The 19259-nt window shown below is 38.2% G+C and overlaps 1 protein-coding gene across 1 annotated transcript; it reads left to right on the top strand.

Moving 5' to 3' along the window:
• Positions 1-2709: 2709 nt before the first annotated feature.
• On the top strand, positions 2710-18237 carry LOC115134603 (pituitary homeobox 1-like). Its single transcript, XM_029668762.2, has 4 exons — positions 2710-2866; positions 12555-12704; positions 13668-13870; positions 16032-18237. The coding sequence occupies exons 1-4, from the start codon at positions 2860-2862 to the stop codon at positions 16581-16583; spliced, it is 912 nt and encodes a 303-aa protein (XP_029524622.1). The 5' UTR covers positions 2710-2859; the 3' UTR covers positions 16584-18237.
• Positions 18238-19259: the final 1022 nt, after the last annotated feature.

The following is a 19259-nucleotide window of genomic DNA, read 5'->3' on the forward strand; positions in this document are numbered from 1 at the left end:
GATGCCCTTCATCTACTGTACTTCACCAGAGTCAGATAAACTTGTGGATACCATTTTTATGTATCTGTGTCTAGTATGAAGAGTTAGTTTCATGTGCCATACATGCTAACAGATACCCATAGACTTCCAGTCGTTGCACTAACGCTAGTTAGCAACTTCCTTCAAACTGCACGCGGAGACATAAAAATGGTATCCGCAAGTTCATCTGACTCTGGAAGTAGATATTGCCAAAATCACAAAATATCCCTTAAATGGTTTAACGTAGCAACTGGTTCTTGGAGGAACCCTGGAGTGGAGGAGTGGCTTATATAAAATAAAATAAAATTTTTGCCACCCTTTAGAGTAGATGTCATTCCTGTTCATCTGTTCTGTAGTATTGTCATCACATGTTAAGGTTGAATGATGGCCGTTTTGTAGCTTCAATGAGGCTAACAGTGGTGGAGAGCCTACTGTCTGCAAATACCAAAGTTGGAAGAGTTACCACTTTATTACCGTATGTACCAGCAAAGATATAATACTATATTAGAACATGTACTATGCATAAATATTCAATCAACATTTTACTTTTCAGTATACAAACATAACATGATGAACGGGAATGACATGTATGCTAATGGCTGGCCACAAATAACTATCTGAAGCCACGCCTCAATCTGATAGGCTGCCAACGCTACAATATATCATTACAAAGGTTAAAAATTGAACCCCTCCCATCACAAAAAGGTTCCGGTTTGAATCTTTAGACAGGGCTTCCTCACCCCAGCTAAGCCATGCCTCCATTCCAGGGTACACATGTAACAAGGTCTATTAACCCATGTACTCGATAGTAAAATGACTCAAACGTTTTTTTTCCGATATTCTTTTGATTTCGATTATTAATCTAAACAGGAGATACTGGCAGATTAGTCCAATTGGCCTATACATACAACCAGTATAAGGATTCATTCATTAGGCCTGTGTTAATATTTATTTCAAATTCAAAACATGTTTTTCTGCTGTTTATGCCTAATAAATAAACTAGTTATTACCTTTCATTGGGCTACATTTAATATGTTATTTTAAATAGTTTGAAAATGTATAATAGCAAACATTTCATAAAGAACATGAATATGTGCATATATACTGATAAGGTTTTATTTAACTAGGCAAGTCAGTTAAGAACAAAATATTATTTTCAATGACGGTGTACCCCGGGCCAATTGTGCACGGGACTCACAATCACGGCCAGATGTGACGCAGCCTGGATTTGAACCAGGGACTGTAGTAACACCTCTTGCCCTGAGATGCAGTGCCTTAGACCGCTCTAGCATTAATGCTGAGCAAATGTTTATTTCTACTATACTGATGAGAATACAGGCTACCTAAAGCAATGTTGAGGGTCAATTCACACAGCCATACAAATACCAGTGGCTCATTCATAAAAAAAATAAAAATGTATTTAAAAGGGAAATAATGAGCTGCATGCGTTATGACATTTTGCATTGTGAACAAGTTGAATCAAATTAAAAACCTATTTAATGGCTGTGTAACTTATTAGTATGTATGTGTACCTTATCGTTTACAACTGATTTGAAAAGGAGGCTAAATGTTGTGTAATAAAATGTTGTTTAAATAGTTGCAACTGATATATTAAGCTTTAAAAGCAATATGTGCATCTGCTGCAAGCATAATTCATTTTCAGTGAGAATTGTTATTTAACGCGCAATTCTAATGGAACTATAGCAACCTGAACCGAGCGAAATGGGAAAAAAAACAGATAGCTCTAAAACTATAAATATATTTTTTACATCATATTATCTTTCCAAAATGCATTTTAAGTGCTTGCATAAGATACATTGTTAGAATTTCGTTCAAAATGTAGAGTAGGCTAGATAGCCTATACAAAAATAAACCCTATTTCCCCATGTCGAGGAAGGCTATTGGCTATAGACTATATCTTCTTCACCAGAAATACAAAAAAAAATCTAAACGAATTCACTAAACATATTAATATTCAAAAGCATTTGTTTAGGGTTTTCTCAGCCTTCAAAGAGATCAGCTGCTTGTACATCTCCTCACCGTAGGCTAAATGCGCATTACTGTGTCGTGAGGTGCGCCGCCGTGACGTCACCGGGACAGGAAAAAGGTCTCCAGAAAAAAAAACAAAGCGACGCAGAGAAGCTATCAAAGCGCATACTTGGACACAGCATATGCCCGCACTTAAGTGGATCTATTTCACACCTGCATGGGGACAGAGTAAAGATTTGTTTATTTATTTTCTGGGAATTAACTGGTGAGTAGGCTATTCGAGTTGTGCAGAAAATATATGCCTTGGTATGTATTAATTTGTATTTTTTATTTAATCTGGCAAGTCAGTTAAATCGATAGAGCCTTAGAACGCTGTGCCACTTGGTCCCCCTAAATTATAAGACAGTGACTCGGATTGCATGTTTTTATTGTGTCCAAGAGTACAAGGCCTCTCCAGTCTATGTCAAGTGGAGGATACATCGGCTTCGAGCCAGTGGAGGCTTTTGAGGGAAGGACGGCTCATACTAACAGCTGAAACGGAGCAGATGGAATGGCATCAAACACATGGAAACCATATGTTTGAAGTATTTGATACCAGTCCACGGTTTCCGCTCCAGCTATTACCATGAGCCCGTCCTCCCCAATTAAGGTTCCACCAACCTCCTGTGTTTTGAGTATTACGCATGGGCATGCATTGACTTTTGTAGGAGAAGATTACAAACCTTGTCAGGGAATATAGGTGGGGTGTTGGAGTATTGCGATAAAATGTTGAATTGAGTAATGTTTTTCTGAATGAGTGCATGGATGACAATAGGCTCCGAATAGAAGACGTTTGAGAATTAACAATATTACATGAGAGGTGAGTTGTCAGAAGAAATACAACCTCATATCATAAGAGGATGTAATAAAAGTACCTATTAATGAGTGAATGTACTATTATGTTACTAATCTGTGTGTGTGTGTGTGTGTGTGTGTGTGTGTGTGTGTGTGTGTGTGTGTGTGTGTGTGTGTGTGTGTGTGTGTGTGTGTGTGTGTGTGTGTGTGTGTGTGTGTGTGTGTGTGTGTGTGTGCGCGCATATAAAAGAGGTTATGTGTTTACATCACGATAAAGATCGACTTTTGCAACGGTATTTCTGAATCTTTTAAAACTAAAGGTCAGCATTATTCCAATTGATGAATAAGTGTAGCCAAAAAGGACTCGATTACTGAGCGTTTTTCACAAGTTGTGCTTGAATTTGTGTCGTTATATTTTCATTTCTACTAAGCAAAAGGAAACGTGCGTAAACGCTATTCAGTGGAGCCAATGCTATAGGCCAATATTATCCCTGATTAAAGTGGATGTGTCAATAGGCTATAGATTAGAAGGTTACAATGACCACCCTGTATAAATAATATGATGGTGAATGTACATTGTTATTTTGTTTTTCAGGCATCTAAATGGAATTTATTTTGTCGAATAATGTAATCCCTTGCGGAAATACAGGTATTACTGCATGCTTGGCCGTTACTTCTTTTAGACATTTGTAACATTTTACTGGTCAAACATGGTTTATTATGCATTCATAAAGCCTGGGCAAATACTATAATATATGCTACCACAACGCATTGTCAGTTAAACAAGCAGCTTATAAACGAATATGGTGTTGAGAATATAATTTTTTTGTGCTCCATTGACAGCCTATGAATGCATAATAAAGCCTTCATCATACCCATAGGCTAATATTCTCGGGTTATATGCATCTGGCATTCTTCAAGTTCATGCTTCGTTATGAGGGATTTGTTTCATGACAGACATATTTTGTCTGTATGCTACCTTACTGCGGCAAAAGGGGCTACTTCAATTGTTTGACTAGGCTACATCCATTCAATTATAAAATAACTAGTTGATTGCGTAAATGTAAATTACACTGCTAATTAAATATCAGGGCAAGGGTGGCCTTGTAGATAGAATATAGCCCTTATGCGCAAACATTAGCGAAGATACCCGTTCAATGTATTGTTGTGGTTTGATAGCCTACAGATAGGTAGGTATTTGCCAAGAATATATGAAATAAATCAGGTCTAGACGATTCGTTTAAACCATTTGTTTGCATACACTTTTATTCTGCCTAATTACGCAGTATCACAGAAATAAATGCGGACGGAAATCATTGATGGATCATAGAGCTCTATAAATTATTGTCGTGCTTTCGCATGTTTTCCCATTCCATTTAAGCAATAGACATACGCAGTGGCGACCAGTAATCTAGGGCAGCTTGTTTTGAGCCCGACATTTTTAGGTTAAATAAATATATATATATATATATATATATATAGGTAAAAACAAATATATATATATATATATATATATATATATATATATAATTTGTTTTTACCTAAAAGTGTGGGGCTATATATATATGTTTTGGCAAGTCGGTTAGGACATCTACTTTGTGTATGACACAAGTAATTTTTCCAACAATTGTTTACAGCCAGATTATTTCACTTATAATTCACTGCATCACATTTCCAGTGGGTCAGAAGTTTACATACACTAAGTTGACAGTGCCTTTAAACAGCTTGGAAAATACCAGAAAATGATGGCATGGCTTCTGATAGGCTAATTGACATCATTTGAGTCAATTGGAAGTGTACCTGTGGATGTATTTCAAGGCCTACCTTCAAACTCAGTGCCTCTTTGCTTGACATCATGGGAAAACCAAAAGAAATCAGCCAAGAGCCCAGAAAAAAATTGTAGACCACCACATGTCTGGTTCAGCCTTAGGAGCAATTTCCAAACACCTGAAGGTACCATGTTAATCTGTAGTATGCGAGTATAAACACCAAAGGACCACGCAGCCGTCATATCAGTCAGGAAGGAGACACGTTCTGTCTCCTAGAGATGAACATACTTGGGTACGAAAAGTGCAAATCAATCTCAGAACAGCAAAGGAACTTGTGAAGATGCTGGAAGAAACAGGTACAAAACTATCTGTATCCACAGTCAAATGAGTCCTATATCGACATAACCTGAAAGGCTGCTCAGCAAGGCTACGGTTTGCAACTGCACATGGGGACAAAGATTGTACTTTTTGGAGAAACATTGTCTGGTCTGATGAAACAAAAATAGAACTGTTTGGCCATAATGACCATCGTTATGTTTGGAGGAAAAAGGGGAGGCTTGCAAGCCGAAGAACACCATCCCAACCGTGAAGCTCTGGGTGGCAGAATCATGTTCTGGGGGTGCTTTGCTGCAGGAGGGACTGGTGTACTTCACAAAATAGATGGCATCATGAGGCACGAAAATTATGTGGATATATTGAAGCAACATCTCAATGCATCAGTCAGGAAGTTAAAGCTTGGTCGCAAATGAGTCTTCCAAATGGACAATGACCCCAAGCACACTTCCAAAGTTGTGGCAAAATGGCTCAAGGACAACAAAGTTAAGGTAATTGGAGGGGCCATCACAAAGCCCTGACCTAAATCCCCTAGGAAATGTATGGGCAGAACTGAAAAAGCGTATGCGAGCAATGAGGCCTACAAACCTGACTCAGTTACACCAGCTCTGTTAGGAGGAATGGGCCTATATTCACCCAACTTATTGTGGGAAGCTTGTGGAAGGCTACCCAAAATGTTTTACCCAAGTCAAACAATTTAAAGGCAATGCTACCACATAATAATTGAGTGCATGTAAACATCTGACCCACTGGGAATGTGATAAAATAAATAAAATATGAAATAAATAATTTTCTCTACTATTATTATGACATATCACATTCTTAAAATAAAGTGGTGATCCTAATTGACCTAAGACAGGGAATTTTTACGAGGATTAAATGTCAGGAATTGTGAAATACTGAGTTTAAATATGTTTGGCTAAGGTGTATGTAAACTTCCGACTTCAACTGTATATATTGCATATATATTTCTTGGGGATGCTTGCCTGTTTTGCATGTTATTTTGGCATTAATACGTCTCACATATCAGTTTGCAAACAATGTAAAAACTAATAATAATAATAATTGAGTTAATAAAGCTGCATACAAACATCAACTCTGTTTTGTTTTCAGCTCCAAAATGCAGGTGTTTCAGCCTAACTCAGTGCTTTCTGTGGTGGTGGGGCAGCCAGCGTAGGGGATTGGTAATGTTCTCTAGTTGTGCCATGATTGTCTCAGTGTTCTGTCACTCATGGGGACACTACGTCACAGCCAAGTCTAAGGGTAGAGCTAGAAAATGTGAGGCCCTTGGGTGCTGCCATAGAGTTACATTAGAAGTGCCCATCCAAGAAGGCTCAAGGCCACAGATAAAATGACGCCAAATCTATAGTAGCTTTGATTAGACTGACATCATACTTTCAAGTCGACATTCTACTGGCAAATCCGTTTTAATCGTTGTCATATGAATAGAAATAATGAAGATAAATTATAGATAAAACATATCGGCGCTCATCGGCCATTGGACATAAACATTACACAACAAGTTGAAAATCGCAAATTCGACAATGAGTGTTTTGGAAGTAATTAGTTGCTAACTGCATGCATTGCAAAGCAATCACTAGCCTGCTATTCAGAGGAGTGCCTGTGTGGTCCCAAATCTGTGATTAAGGGTCTCTTTTCCAAGCTTAAAATTATAAACATTCAACATGGGCCATGCTGTCAATGAATCATGATTTGTGCCACACTCAAAACAACTGTTAACTTGGAACTGGGAAATCTGATTTCAGTGACTTCAGGACAACTAGGAGCTTGAAAGAAAAACTAGCTCTGACTGGGAAAATAGGTTTTGAACGGTCATCCAACTTGGCATTGTAAATCTGGAACTCTGGCCTCTATTTTAAAGCTATAACCTGAAGATCACTGATGTCCTCATGATTCGACCTTGTTTAATTCCGCATTCCCAGTTGTCTTGAAAGCACCATAAATCCAGAGAATGCCAGACTTTGATGACAAAGTTTGATGACAGAATTTGCCCATTAAGGACTGCCGCACCACCTTCATGTGATCACAGCACAAGAAGCTGAGTCCAAAAATGTATTGTATGCTACTGCATAAATGATGTAATATGCCAGGGAGATATGTATACTGTAGCTAAGAAAGTAATACTAAGTGTATGTTGTGTAGTAAGATGTTAGTAACCCATGTGCCTAATTTTGTGTATTTTCCCCTCTTATTTTCGCCTATAACCTGTGTTAGAGAAATGTAATCATCAAATAGTGTAAGAGCTTTCATTGTCTGCTTATATGTCCCCTTTATTTATCCTATGGTTCTACTTGGTGTAGAGGGAGAACACTGTAAGAACGGCCCGGCCCATGTTCTGAATTATGTGGTTGTACATTTCAAAAGGGCTGAACAAATAGTTATATTGACTACATCTGTCCTAGCTCGCTCATTAATGTCTTAATCGAAATGACATATTTCCTCGTATCCACTTTTGTCCCCTTATAGTTTGTACATCTCAATTGTCAGTAGAAACCACATGTGTTTTAAGCAAGTCAGCCATATCAGGTAGTTTTTTTAAGGCAATAAATGAGGCTGGATGAACTGTTTCGCTGCCAGACAAGGTTTCACTGATAGCAGTGGTAAGATGTTGGGACTGCTGTTGAGACAGCTTTAAGTAGGCCCTAACAGTTTGTGGGCACCGTTTGTCACCGTCATATTGCAATTAATGTATTGTTTAGTGTTTTGTTGTGGCTTTGCTGGCTTTGCTGGCATGCATCCCACTTTCTTTCTTTTTTTGCCCCACCAAGATTTACATGCTAAAATCGCCACTCAGCATACGTAAAATATTGACGAGGACGTAACATAACGTTTTACTTGCATGGCCTATAGGCTATTGAAGAGAACACGAGGCAAGAGTGATATAACGTCAATGAATCTAAAGCAGACTGAAGCAATAAAGGTACAAAGTAATACCCATTCATTCGTGAGTGGGATGATGGAGCCATTTCGAATTAAACATTTGTTCAAATGTCAGGGTGGTTATCGGGAATGGGTCACACAGCCAAGTATCCACTCAAGATTGCGGAGATGTGATGATCGCTAAATCAATAATGTCATTAAATCCATAGCCTTTACCAGTTACGCACGGTGTCCGATTATATTCGAGCCCCAGTGTTTTCGTAGCCCCTTCAGTGTTTTTTTGTGTGACTATGACATAAAGGACACGATAAAAATCACTTTTTGGTTTGGCTTGTGATTAATGACGATCGTTGCGTTTATTTTCAGTCCTCCGAAAAAAAATTACTGTTTATCTTGCTACTGCCCTTTAACCTGTCTTGGTGGATGAAAAGGGTTTTTGTAAACCATCCCTCCCGCAAGTGGCAAGTGCCATACAATTGAAAATGCATTATCAGACGAGCCAACAATACGCGCATGAAGGCCAATAAGAACGTTCAGCACCAATGTATATGCAAGAATATCAACAGATTAGGCCTATGATATAGATTGTCAATAAAATAACACTAACAGTCCTGCCTCTAACGTAGGCTAGGAACCAAAGCCCAAAAGGATGCCGACTACATCTCTGTTGGTAATTATTTATGATGAGCATCTCTAACACACAGAGGCAAACATTCATTTGATTGTGCATAACCTTGTACCTTGTCAGCTCGGGGATTCGAGTTGCAACCTTTCGGTTACGAGTCCAACGCTGTAGCCACTAGGCTACCTACCCTCTCTTCAAATCACGTCACCGCGAGCCCCCCTACTGAGACGTTTGAGGCGCCCTCGAACATGTTAGATTTAACTTCAACTCACATTTGACTTATTTTTAACGGCTGGATATTGGTTTCTGAATAGTTTAGACCTCTTAATTCGCTGAGATGTTTGTGTTACATGGATGTTCCTCTTGATTTTATGTTGCTGGCTCAGTTCTTCCCTATACCAGGGTTGAATACTTACCATTAAGATTTCAATCAATTTGACAGTTGAAAGACAATAGCTACATTAATTGAAAAATGTTTTGTTTCCAGATTATGTGAAATTTAACTTCAATTGACCCCAATTCACAGCCTTGAGAGTGGACGCACCAATAAGGCCTTATACTTGGTTGATGTATATGATTCCGTTTTTTTATTGATAAGGTATGAGCGTAGACCTACTTCCGGATGAAAGCATGGCGTGCATTCAATGCTCAAGAAAACTCGTTATCCAAAGAGGTTCAATAGCCTACAGAAAAACAATATTGCATTAAGCATGGCGAGGAACCTGAACAAATGAATGAAAAAGTAAGTGATTGTTGAAAGGTTGCACAATTGCCTTTTGAAAGACCCTTAAGGGATTATTTCCAGTTCGACAGGGTCTCTTGACAAAAGTAAATGTCATGAACTGAATCGGAACGTCAAAGGTTCAGGCTGCTGCCCAGTCACTATGGAAGGGGAACGGAAGGGTCATGGCTAGAAGGGATCCCGTTTTTGCCAAATTAACGTCAGATTTGAATTTTAGTAGCTGGTTATGAGAATTTAGGTTAGGATAATTAACGTAGCAGGTTAGGATAATTGGGTTAAGATTATGAAAGATTATGAAAGGGGTTTGGGTTTGGGTTAAGGTTTGCTAAAATGCAACATAAAATGCAAAAATAATAACTTTTGACGTTAATTTGACAAAAGCTGGAAATCTTCTAGCCATGACCCTATGGGTGGGGGAAGCTCTAGTCTAGAAGGCACATTCCACTTTGCTTAGGAGGATATTAAAACTCTCTCCATGTAGTCAAAAGTAGATGTCATTGTTGTAAAAACTGTGAGCGTGCTTCATTTACTATCATTCTAAATGATAATACTGATTTGTTTTGTCATGTTAACGCCAATTTCCCCAATGAGGACAGTTTGTGTTACTACATTACACACGATCGCAATTTCACCACATACATTTGAGTGGAATTTCACATCATTTTTACTTCAGATTGGTGATGTTAATATACAAGTTTACAGTCATCACGAGTACATTACATCGATTGCTTTAAACAGATTAATAATTGAATAATAATAATAATTTTAATGAACTATATTTGGTTTGGGCCCGTTGACTGTGTTAAACATGACTCTCCATTGCAGGATTTTGAACGCCGTTATAATGTTTAAACTAAATTGCACAGAACATTCGGGAAGCTCTTTTTATAACAGTCGATGGCAGCACACCAATAGGCCTACACTGGTTTGAGAGTCAAACTATCACTTAAATAACAGCCAAACCTTGTCAGGGGTCGTGATTCGATTAAGTTCGATGAAGTTAAAGCAACTGTTTTGTTTCTGTACCGTTTCGGCAGCCTCATCGAATCTCCATCTGACATGTCTTCAACAAATTCTCTCCTAACCAGTCATGTAAAAAGTATTCTCAGATTCCATGTGGCATTTGAATAGTGTTAGTTTAACAGCGCATACACCCCAAAACGTTGCCCCCTGTTCCATTTATTTCAAGATGATATCGATGGAAGTGAGTAACAAAAATAAACATGTACACACTGCGTTGGTGACCCATTTGAATCAAAATGCAACAATTCAAAAAGTAGCTAGGTATCTTTCCACGTTGTCCTCTAACCTCTAATGTTAACATTATTCCTCTATTCCGTGTGGTTTTTGAGCTGTGTTCGTTTGTTTTAACAGGACGTGTAACCCCCCCCCCCCTCGCGCTATTGATTTCAAGGTGATAATCAATGTATGAGTGATTGACAAAACAGTGTTGCGTTTCTTTTTATGTTGGGGAAACCCGTTACAAAATGAACTGTCTTCTGCAGGTTGTCCAAGAACAAGTAATGTAAAAATACTGTATCTCCAGTCTCCATGTGGTTTTTGAGTTTTGGAATTTCAACAGCACATTGACCGACCAAACCTGATTTCCCCCCTAATCGACATGAGTGATTTATTGCCAATTGTGAAAGCAACAGGGTTTTTGGTGCGTGTGCAGTTTATACGGTGCTCATAGAAAAAAATTAAAAAGTTATCTGACACGTGATAACAGTGTTTTGAAATTGGACTATTTATCAAAATGTATCGTCAACAGGAAGCAGCGACAGCCTCATCCTCATTTTCAACCAACATTTCATGAATATGCCTATAAATTTAGATTTCAACATTAATTTCCAATGGAATTGTATTTAATCAGGTAAAAACTGCAGAATAATTCCAAAAACGTGCTGTGATTTATTTATGTTGATGCCTACACGCGAAACACTTGCGCTTGCAACAATACTTGGAGATGTAATTGTAATACTGCATGTTATTGAGACCATAAAATCATCCAAAACCAAATAATAGTTGCAGATATGTTTATGCAAATCCAGGATTTTGACACTCTGCCTTCTTCGTTGTCATTCACATGGTTATCAACTTAAAACGAGTTTTCATTGTGTTTGCATATTGTTTTTATTGTTTAAGGTTTATTTTTTATTTATTTATTTAACCTTTATTTAACCAGGTAGGCAAGTGTTTGATAATAAGTGATTGATAATGGTGTTGATTTCCTAGCATGCTTTACTATTTTCCATTTATTTTAACGCTATAATGAGTGACAGACATTTCACTTAAATTACGGGAAAATATGCTGCTGTCAATAGGTCTAGAATATAATATAGAGCCTTTCTCCTTTAAAACAAAACTTTTTCAAGATTGGATTCAAGTGGCCGGGCATTTACATTTACATTTAAGTCATTTAGCATAACTATGTGATGTGACTTTTTATCTCAGTCTCAGTCCATCTCTGACCAACCAGCAGGCGCCACTTATTTCACACACACACACACACACACACACACACACACACACACACACACACACACACACACACACACACACACACACACACACACACACACACACACACACACACACACACACACACACACACACACACACGCCACTTCATTCTTTTGACACAAGGTCTGCCTCACCTTCTTTTTTTAGGTGAATGTTTAGAAGGCCTGAAAATATACCTCATCAAATCGTCCCCACACATGAACTGATAGACTAGGGCTACGGGAGATTTTGTGGCAGTGTCATTGTTTCATGTACATAGGCTACTAAATTATAAATTAGGTAGCCTACTTTCCATATATGTTTGGCCTTGAAAATAACAAGGCAGGCCTATATACAAATGTTTATTGAGCTCAGTTCATATACGATATATAAATTACGTGTGCGTGTGTAGGCTCTAAGTTAACTAATGGCACTCAGCTGCAGGGCCGTTCCATTGCGCTGGAGCATATTTCAACATGCCAAAATAAAGGGCCCATTTTCTTCCTAACTTTCTAAGGCAACGCAACTTGCGCTGGCCTCATGCACTCCGCTGGGATACCCCCCCATCCCCGCCCTAATACACCCCCCACCCCCCGCCCCCTTAACCCCTCCACACCGGTCATATCCCCACCAGCGGAATCTGAAAGCATTAGACTGTCCCTGCTGCTAGGAAAAGAGTGTTTATCTGGAGAACAAATTCATGAAAATCTTTTTTATTTTATTCTTGCAATGGCAAGTGTTTGGCTACAGATGGAAACCTAAACACTCTTGTTGAAGTTTGAGAAAGCTCGTATATACAGGATTTAATACATATATTTAATACGGCATCATTATTTTCAAGGTGGAATGAATTTGGACAGAATCGCAGAGACCGTGAGACCCCCACCGACGCGCGACATGGCCTCTACGTTTCACTTGCCGAGAACTGCAAACAACACTCGAGAAACGTTGGAGAACTCAAGCAGCGAGTCATCAGATACTGAAATAACAGGTACATTAACGGTGTAATGACATTGCATTACATACTCTCATAATTGCTAGGTAAGCTATACAACAGACATTTTTTTGTGTGTTAAACATTAAAGGCTAAAAAGCTATGTATTCGATATTAAGAGAAACTCATACGTAGCTTACAACTTTGTTCATAGCATTGAGCACTAACAAATACATTCGAAACACAAAGCACCTTCTGTGAATGAAATAAATAACTTCAATTGTCGTGTTTTAGTAGGCCTACTTTGATAACAATAACCTTACAGTTTGATCAAATCGAATATTTTCTGCATATTTAAACAACTGACATGCAGGAGTTATAATAATTGTTTGAAGTTGTATTTTGTGCTCCTGTGGAATGTTAGCTCTTTTATATTCCACTCCTTCTCATCAGTTGTACGATATCAATATATAAACCTAATACTAAAGAGATAATAAAACGTAAACTTACGAAGAATAGGGCTAGCCAATGCATTCAGCAGCTACAATATGGCTAGTTTGTTTTAAACTGATCTTTCATAAAAAATCAAAAAAATGATTGCCCTTCTTACGTCTAGGTATGAAATGAAGGCGTTCTTGTAAAGACAGGCATGGACAAGATAATGGACTCTAGATAAGACTGGACAAACGTTGCAACAAAAGCAACGTTCTAAATTTACGCCGATGAATTCCTCACAGAGCGTCTAAAATAATCCATTTTGAACCCGGAGCAAATCTGTCCATGTTTTGACGACCGTGATAGCCTACTGGTTGGTGGTCTTTGTAGGCCTTACAGACTTTTGAGTTGACATTTACTTTAGTGATTTACGGACACTTCAAACAAGGTTAGGATCACCCTGCCAGGTATATTATGCTTTTCTGCTGCAGAACTAAAATCAAAGTAGTGTACAAATCAAAGAAGTCTGACTCAGGTTAAGCTACAGTACAATAACCAGATTTGTATATGTTTGTTTTTCCACAGAAAAGGAGAGGAGTGTAGAACACAGAAGTGACGATGGAAACGCCGATGACGCCAAAAAGAAGAAAGCGAGGCGGCAGAGGACTCATTTCACCAGCCAGCAGCTGCAGGAGCTCGAGGCCACCTTTCAGCGGAACCGCTACCCCGACATGAGCACGAGAGAGGAAATAGCTGTGTGGACCAACCTCACCGAGGCCAGAGTCAGGGTAAGTGAGTCGAGATGCGTTTTGGCCCGTGCTTAAAACGTGTGTATATTCAAAGGGAAACCGTAAAGACGTGAATGAATGACAGTAAAACTCTTTCCATTTAAACTTGTTCTGGGTATATTGCTTGACTTTAAGCCAACACCGGAATACCACTTGGATGAAATCGTTGCAATAATTAACGACGATCACAAACTTTATGAGGTAGATCTTACGCTATAATTTCCCTCCATCTTGGGGGTGCATTACACAGCTGTATCGACTTTTGATGACATTGTATTAACTATGTTTTTATATATACTTACAGTATCTGCGCCAATTAATCTAGAATATTTAGTTCGGCAACAGTTAATTTTACATAGATCTTATTATTGCTATAATGGGTATTGTTCACTACACATCCACTGTAACGTGTTCCTCTAGAAACATTTTACAGCAAAAATGTTTAGTGTAGTGCAATGAGTAATATCATATTGCCATGCATACACATGTTCTTGCGAGTAATTGCACATTAGGCTTATGGAAAACCCTTTTTGAAAAATTCAACCCAAACCACCTAAACAAATCGGGTGTTTTAATTACAATATAGGCAAGAAACAACATAAGCTTGAGTTGTTTTGTGTCCTGGGCCTACAATTAACGTATGTCCCATGTGTAAAGTACCAATACGTTTACGCCTACATATCAAAACAACTATGCACTAGTCAGTTGGCAAGAAGTCGACAATAAGGCCAATAAGCACCTAATATAATTTTAATTTATATTTTTTGATGGCTAATATATTATGATTATCCATACATCTATAGAATACTTCCAACATTTCGAAGAGGATCACACACTCTTAAAATAGACGCCCAAGCAGGAGGACATCATAACATTTACCTTATATTATGCAACAGAAGTGAATTACACACACTCTTAAAATAGACGCCCAAGCAGGAGGACATCATAACATTTACCTTATATTATGCAACAGAAGTGAATTACACACACTCTTAAAATAGACGCCCAAGCAGGAGGACATCATAACATTTACCTTATATTATGCAACAGAAGTGAATTACACACACTCTTAAAATAGACGCCCAAGCAGGAGGACATCATAACATTTACCTTATATTATGCAACAGAAGTGAATTACACACACTCTTAAAATAGACGCCCAAGCAGGAGGACATCATAACATTTACCTTATATTATGCAACAGAAGTGAATTACACACACTCTTAAAATAGACGCCCAAGCAGGAGGACATCATAACATTTACCTTATATTATGCAACAGAAGTGAATTACACACACTCTTAAAATAGACGAATTACACACACTCCAAGCAGGAGGACATCATAACATTTACCTTATATTATGCAACAGAAGTGAATTACACACACTCTTAAAATAGACGCCCAAGCAGGAGGACATCATAACATTTACCTTATATTATGCAACAGAAGTGAATTACACACACTCTTAAAATAGACGCCCAAGCAGGAGGACATCATAACATTTACCTTATATTATGCAACAGAAGTGAATTACACACACTCTTAAAATAGACGCCCAAGAGGAATACCTTTTTATCTGGAACATTTTGTTCAGCGGTCTTGCAAGGGGCCGTGCAAACACTTCACGGTTATTGATAATACAACTATTGATAATCATTTTGATGAATTTGATGGTCCATAGTGCCTATGCAGACGTGAGAGCGGCGAGATATAGGCCACAGCTAAAACACAATGATGAGGAGGCTTTTCTAGCTAAATATAACCCACCACTGTGCAGCTCTAAGCTTATGGTGTCACATCGTTCATGTCTTTGTGGACAATTGATCTTTAGCCCACAACCGTGTGCCCCGGAAGACTATACATAGCCCCACTTCCAATTATATACCCTAAGACTCCCGATTTGTTTCCATTATAAAGTACAAACAAAGTGTTATTTTAATAAAAACATTAGAGAGACAATTTTGTGAAGGTTTTTTAATAATTCATAGGCCTTGTTAGGCCTAGCCTAGGCTATATGCTCTCTAGTTGACTGTTATGGATTGTATTATAAATGTTACAAGTAATAACATAATAACACAACTACTGTTCTTATTATTACATTATATTACTGTTATAGATCGCATGTTGAATACATGTATTCTTTTTGTCTCTGATCTTAAGGTGTGGTTCAAAAATCGCAGGGCCAAATGGAGGAAGCGTGAACGCAACCAGCAAATGGACCTGTGCAAGAACAGCTACCTGCCCCAGTTCAGTGGCCTCATGCAGCCCTATGACGACATGTATCCCACCTACACCTACAACAACTGGACGAACAAAGGACTGACCCCGGCTAATCTGTCCACAAAGAACTTCACTTTTTTCAACTCAATGAGCCCACTCACATCCCAGTCAATGTTCTCAGCTCCTAACTCCATCTCCTCTATGACTATGGCCGGAAGTATGGGGGGGCACTCGGCTGTACCGGGGATGCCAACTGCGGGCCTGAACAACATCAGCAATTTTAACGGCATCGGCACCGCTACAATCAACTCAGCCATGTCCTCGTCGTCCTGTCCGTATGGGCCTCCCGGTTCCCCTTACAGCGTATACAGAGACACATGTAACTCTAGCCTGGCGACCCTGAGACTGAAATCGAAACAGCACCCAACCTTTGGATACAGCGGGTTGCAAAGTCCCGGGTCTAGCCTTAACGCCTGCCAATACAACAGCTGACATATCAGCCGTGATGAAAATCATTTGCAGACAGCTCTAAACCTAGTAGCCTAGCCTACCTGCGAATGGAGCGAAAGACAACTAAACTGGATTAGTTGCAATCATTTATTTTTCAAATGAATTATGCGGGTTGTAGCCTATGTGTTTACCAATGAACTTGTAGGCTACAACAATTTAAATGTCCATGTTTTTTGGATTTAAAAGTGATGATGAAGATGTGTTACATTGCAACGTTGTACATTAGCCTACATAAGAAACAGACAAAGGATCTCCTATGCATGTTCGCTTACTTGCTTTGAGGGCTCAAACCCATTTGAACTGACTTGTATTGGTCCAAGCCAGCGTTTCCCAAACTCGGTCCTAGCACTACACAGCTGATTCAAATATTCAACCAAAACCCCCTTGGGGTCCTGAGTACCGAGTTTGGTAAACGCTGGCCTAGGCCCTGCACTCTTGGTCTTGGATTAGAAACAGTTTGGTAAATTTGGATTAGAAACCAAGAAGTGCAACACATATAACTAGACATATCCGGACTCTGTAGAATAACAATTTTATTGTACATAGCTCAGACTTTTATGTTGCTCATGTGTTTTACCGTTTATGCAGGGGGTGCCACTGGCCCACCCAATTGTGTCCTGTTTCTGTAGCATGACTTTACCTTTACATGCTCTGTCTGGAGTATTTTCGTTTTATTTGTTTGCTAAAAATAGAATTTCTGCATTTTTAATTTGGGTGCAAAGTGTTTTGTACGAGTTGATAGTAATGTAAGATAAAGCAAAATCCATTATACTGTATTCAAAAGGTGATTGAAAAGTAACTTCATGTGTTTATGGTAATATGTTTGAATAAACTACAGCAGAAAGAAGTGCACTTCAGATATTAAACGAGGGAAAAGGTATACATGACGAAACATAATATGTTCCACGTTTATGGAATAAAAGATAGGAGTGCAAAGTAAACAGCCTATAATTCATTATTTCAGGGATGACAACTCAAACCAATTTTCACCTGCACACATTTAAACCCCCCTAGAGCACCGCTTCCCAAACCTGACCATGTAAAAAAATGTTTTTTTTATATAATTACAAATGATAGGGCTATGAAACTTTTTTAATTAGGGCTATGAAAGTCTTTTACAAATCAGTCTGACAGGACCTTTGACAGTATTTCAATCTGAAGTATGGTGGTTTGAAGTGACTGACATATGAATCAGAAAGGTATTGGCAATCATTTTGTATGATATTCTGTGTAGAAAATAACATCCCCTCTGGGCACAGACATCAGTTCAACGTCTAGTTTTTGATTTACATTTGGTTGAGTTGTCAACTAACGTGAAATCAACGTGAAATTAACGAAACATTTCACCATGTCATTGAATTTATGCTAAAGGTTGGGTAAAACAAATACGTAATTCCCTTAGTTGATGGCTTTTTGAAAATCCAATCAGTTTTTCCAGGTTGATTGTACATCATTACATATATTTTTTGGTTGAAATGACGTGGAAACAATGCTGATTCAACCCGTTTTTGCCTAGTGGTCATCTTTAACCAGGTATCCATGCAAAGTAGGCTACATGTCAGATAATAAAATGTCACAGCATATTTTATCGGTAAACTTTCCATATGTTGACAAAACTAAATAAACCTACCTTTAACATCGACCTTTTTGTGTAGTTAAAGTGATTTATGTGAGAAATTGCGGTGGTAAGCCTTTATGCGGAAATATTGATATAATAACCATCATATCAAAGTAGACTTGGAGTCAGGAGATGATGTGTAATGTGATTCTCCCACTATGACTCGGGAAAGCATGCAGTTTATTAGACTACATATGAAATAAATGATGATACATTTCACAGGATGGTGAAAGTGCACGGTGATGAGCTTGTGGCACTTTTCCAATAAATATTGAGGTTTTTATTTTGGTGACATGATGGTAGATGGTTGCGTGTTTGTCATGTACAAATAATCTCACTCTTTTGTCCATAATAATCTCATAATGTGCTATAATATATTTGCGCAATGTATCGGCGAGCGTGCACATTCGCTATAAAACTAATTTGATATTATTTATAAAACAACCAGTAGAGTTGAAAATGCAATGGAAACCCATTTCAATTGTATTTTTTATTCGGTACATTTGAATTTAACCGCAAATGTTATTTATGTGTCCACAAATTCAGCACACACAGCCTTTTATCCACAACAAGTCGTTTTGATAGAAACACATCTCTAGTGAATAAATGCGCATATTGTTTCCATATAAAATGAACCCAAATATGTATATTTTCATTTAAAATTATATTTATCCATGAAATAAATAACAACAGCACATCCAATAATGTTATTGTAGACTAGGCTACTCCCATATCATTTAAACAGAGTAATTAATAGAAGGCGACTTTACCGTTAGGCTACTAACACAGTAAAAGAAGAACCGTTATCGACACGAGGCTAAGTATTAAATGTTTTCAAACAAACCAAATAGCCAATGCGTATCACACAGTAAATGTTCCCAAATAATATCACAATCATAAACTAGCCATACTTACGATTCCTCCACAATGACTTCCATCCAGCTCATCATAATAAGAAAACGGTCTGGACCAGATCATCTCCTTCATCCTCACTGCTCTTCAATGTGGCGTCTAACCCATGTGTCGTGGTAAACCATTTA

This window comes from Oncorhynchus nerka, linkage group LG9a, assembly GCF_034236695.1.
Source record: "Oncorhynchus nerka isolate Pitt River linkage group LG9a, Oner_Uvic_2.0, whole genome shotgun sequence".
Classification (NCBI taxonomy): Eukaryota; Metazoa; Chordata; class Actinopteri; order Salmoniformes; family Salmonidae; genus Oncorhynchus; species Oncorhynchus nerka.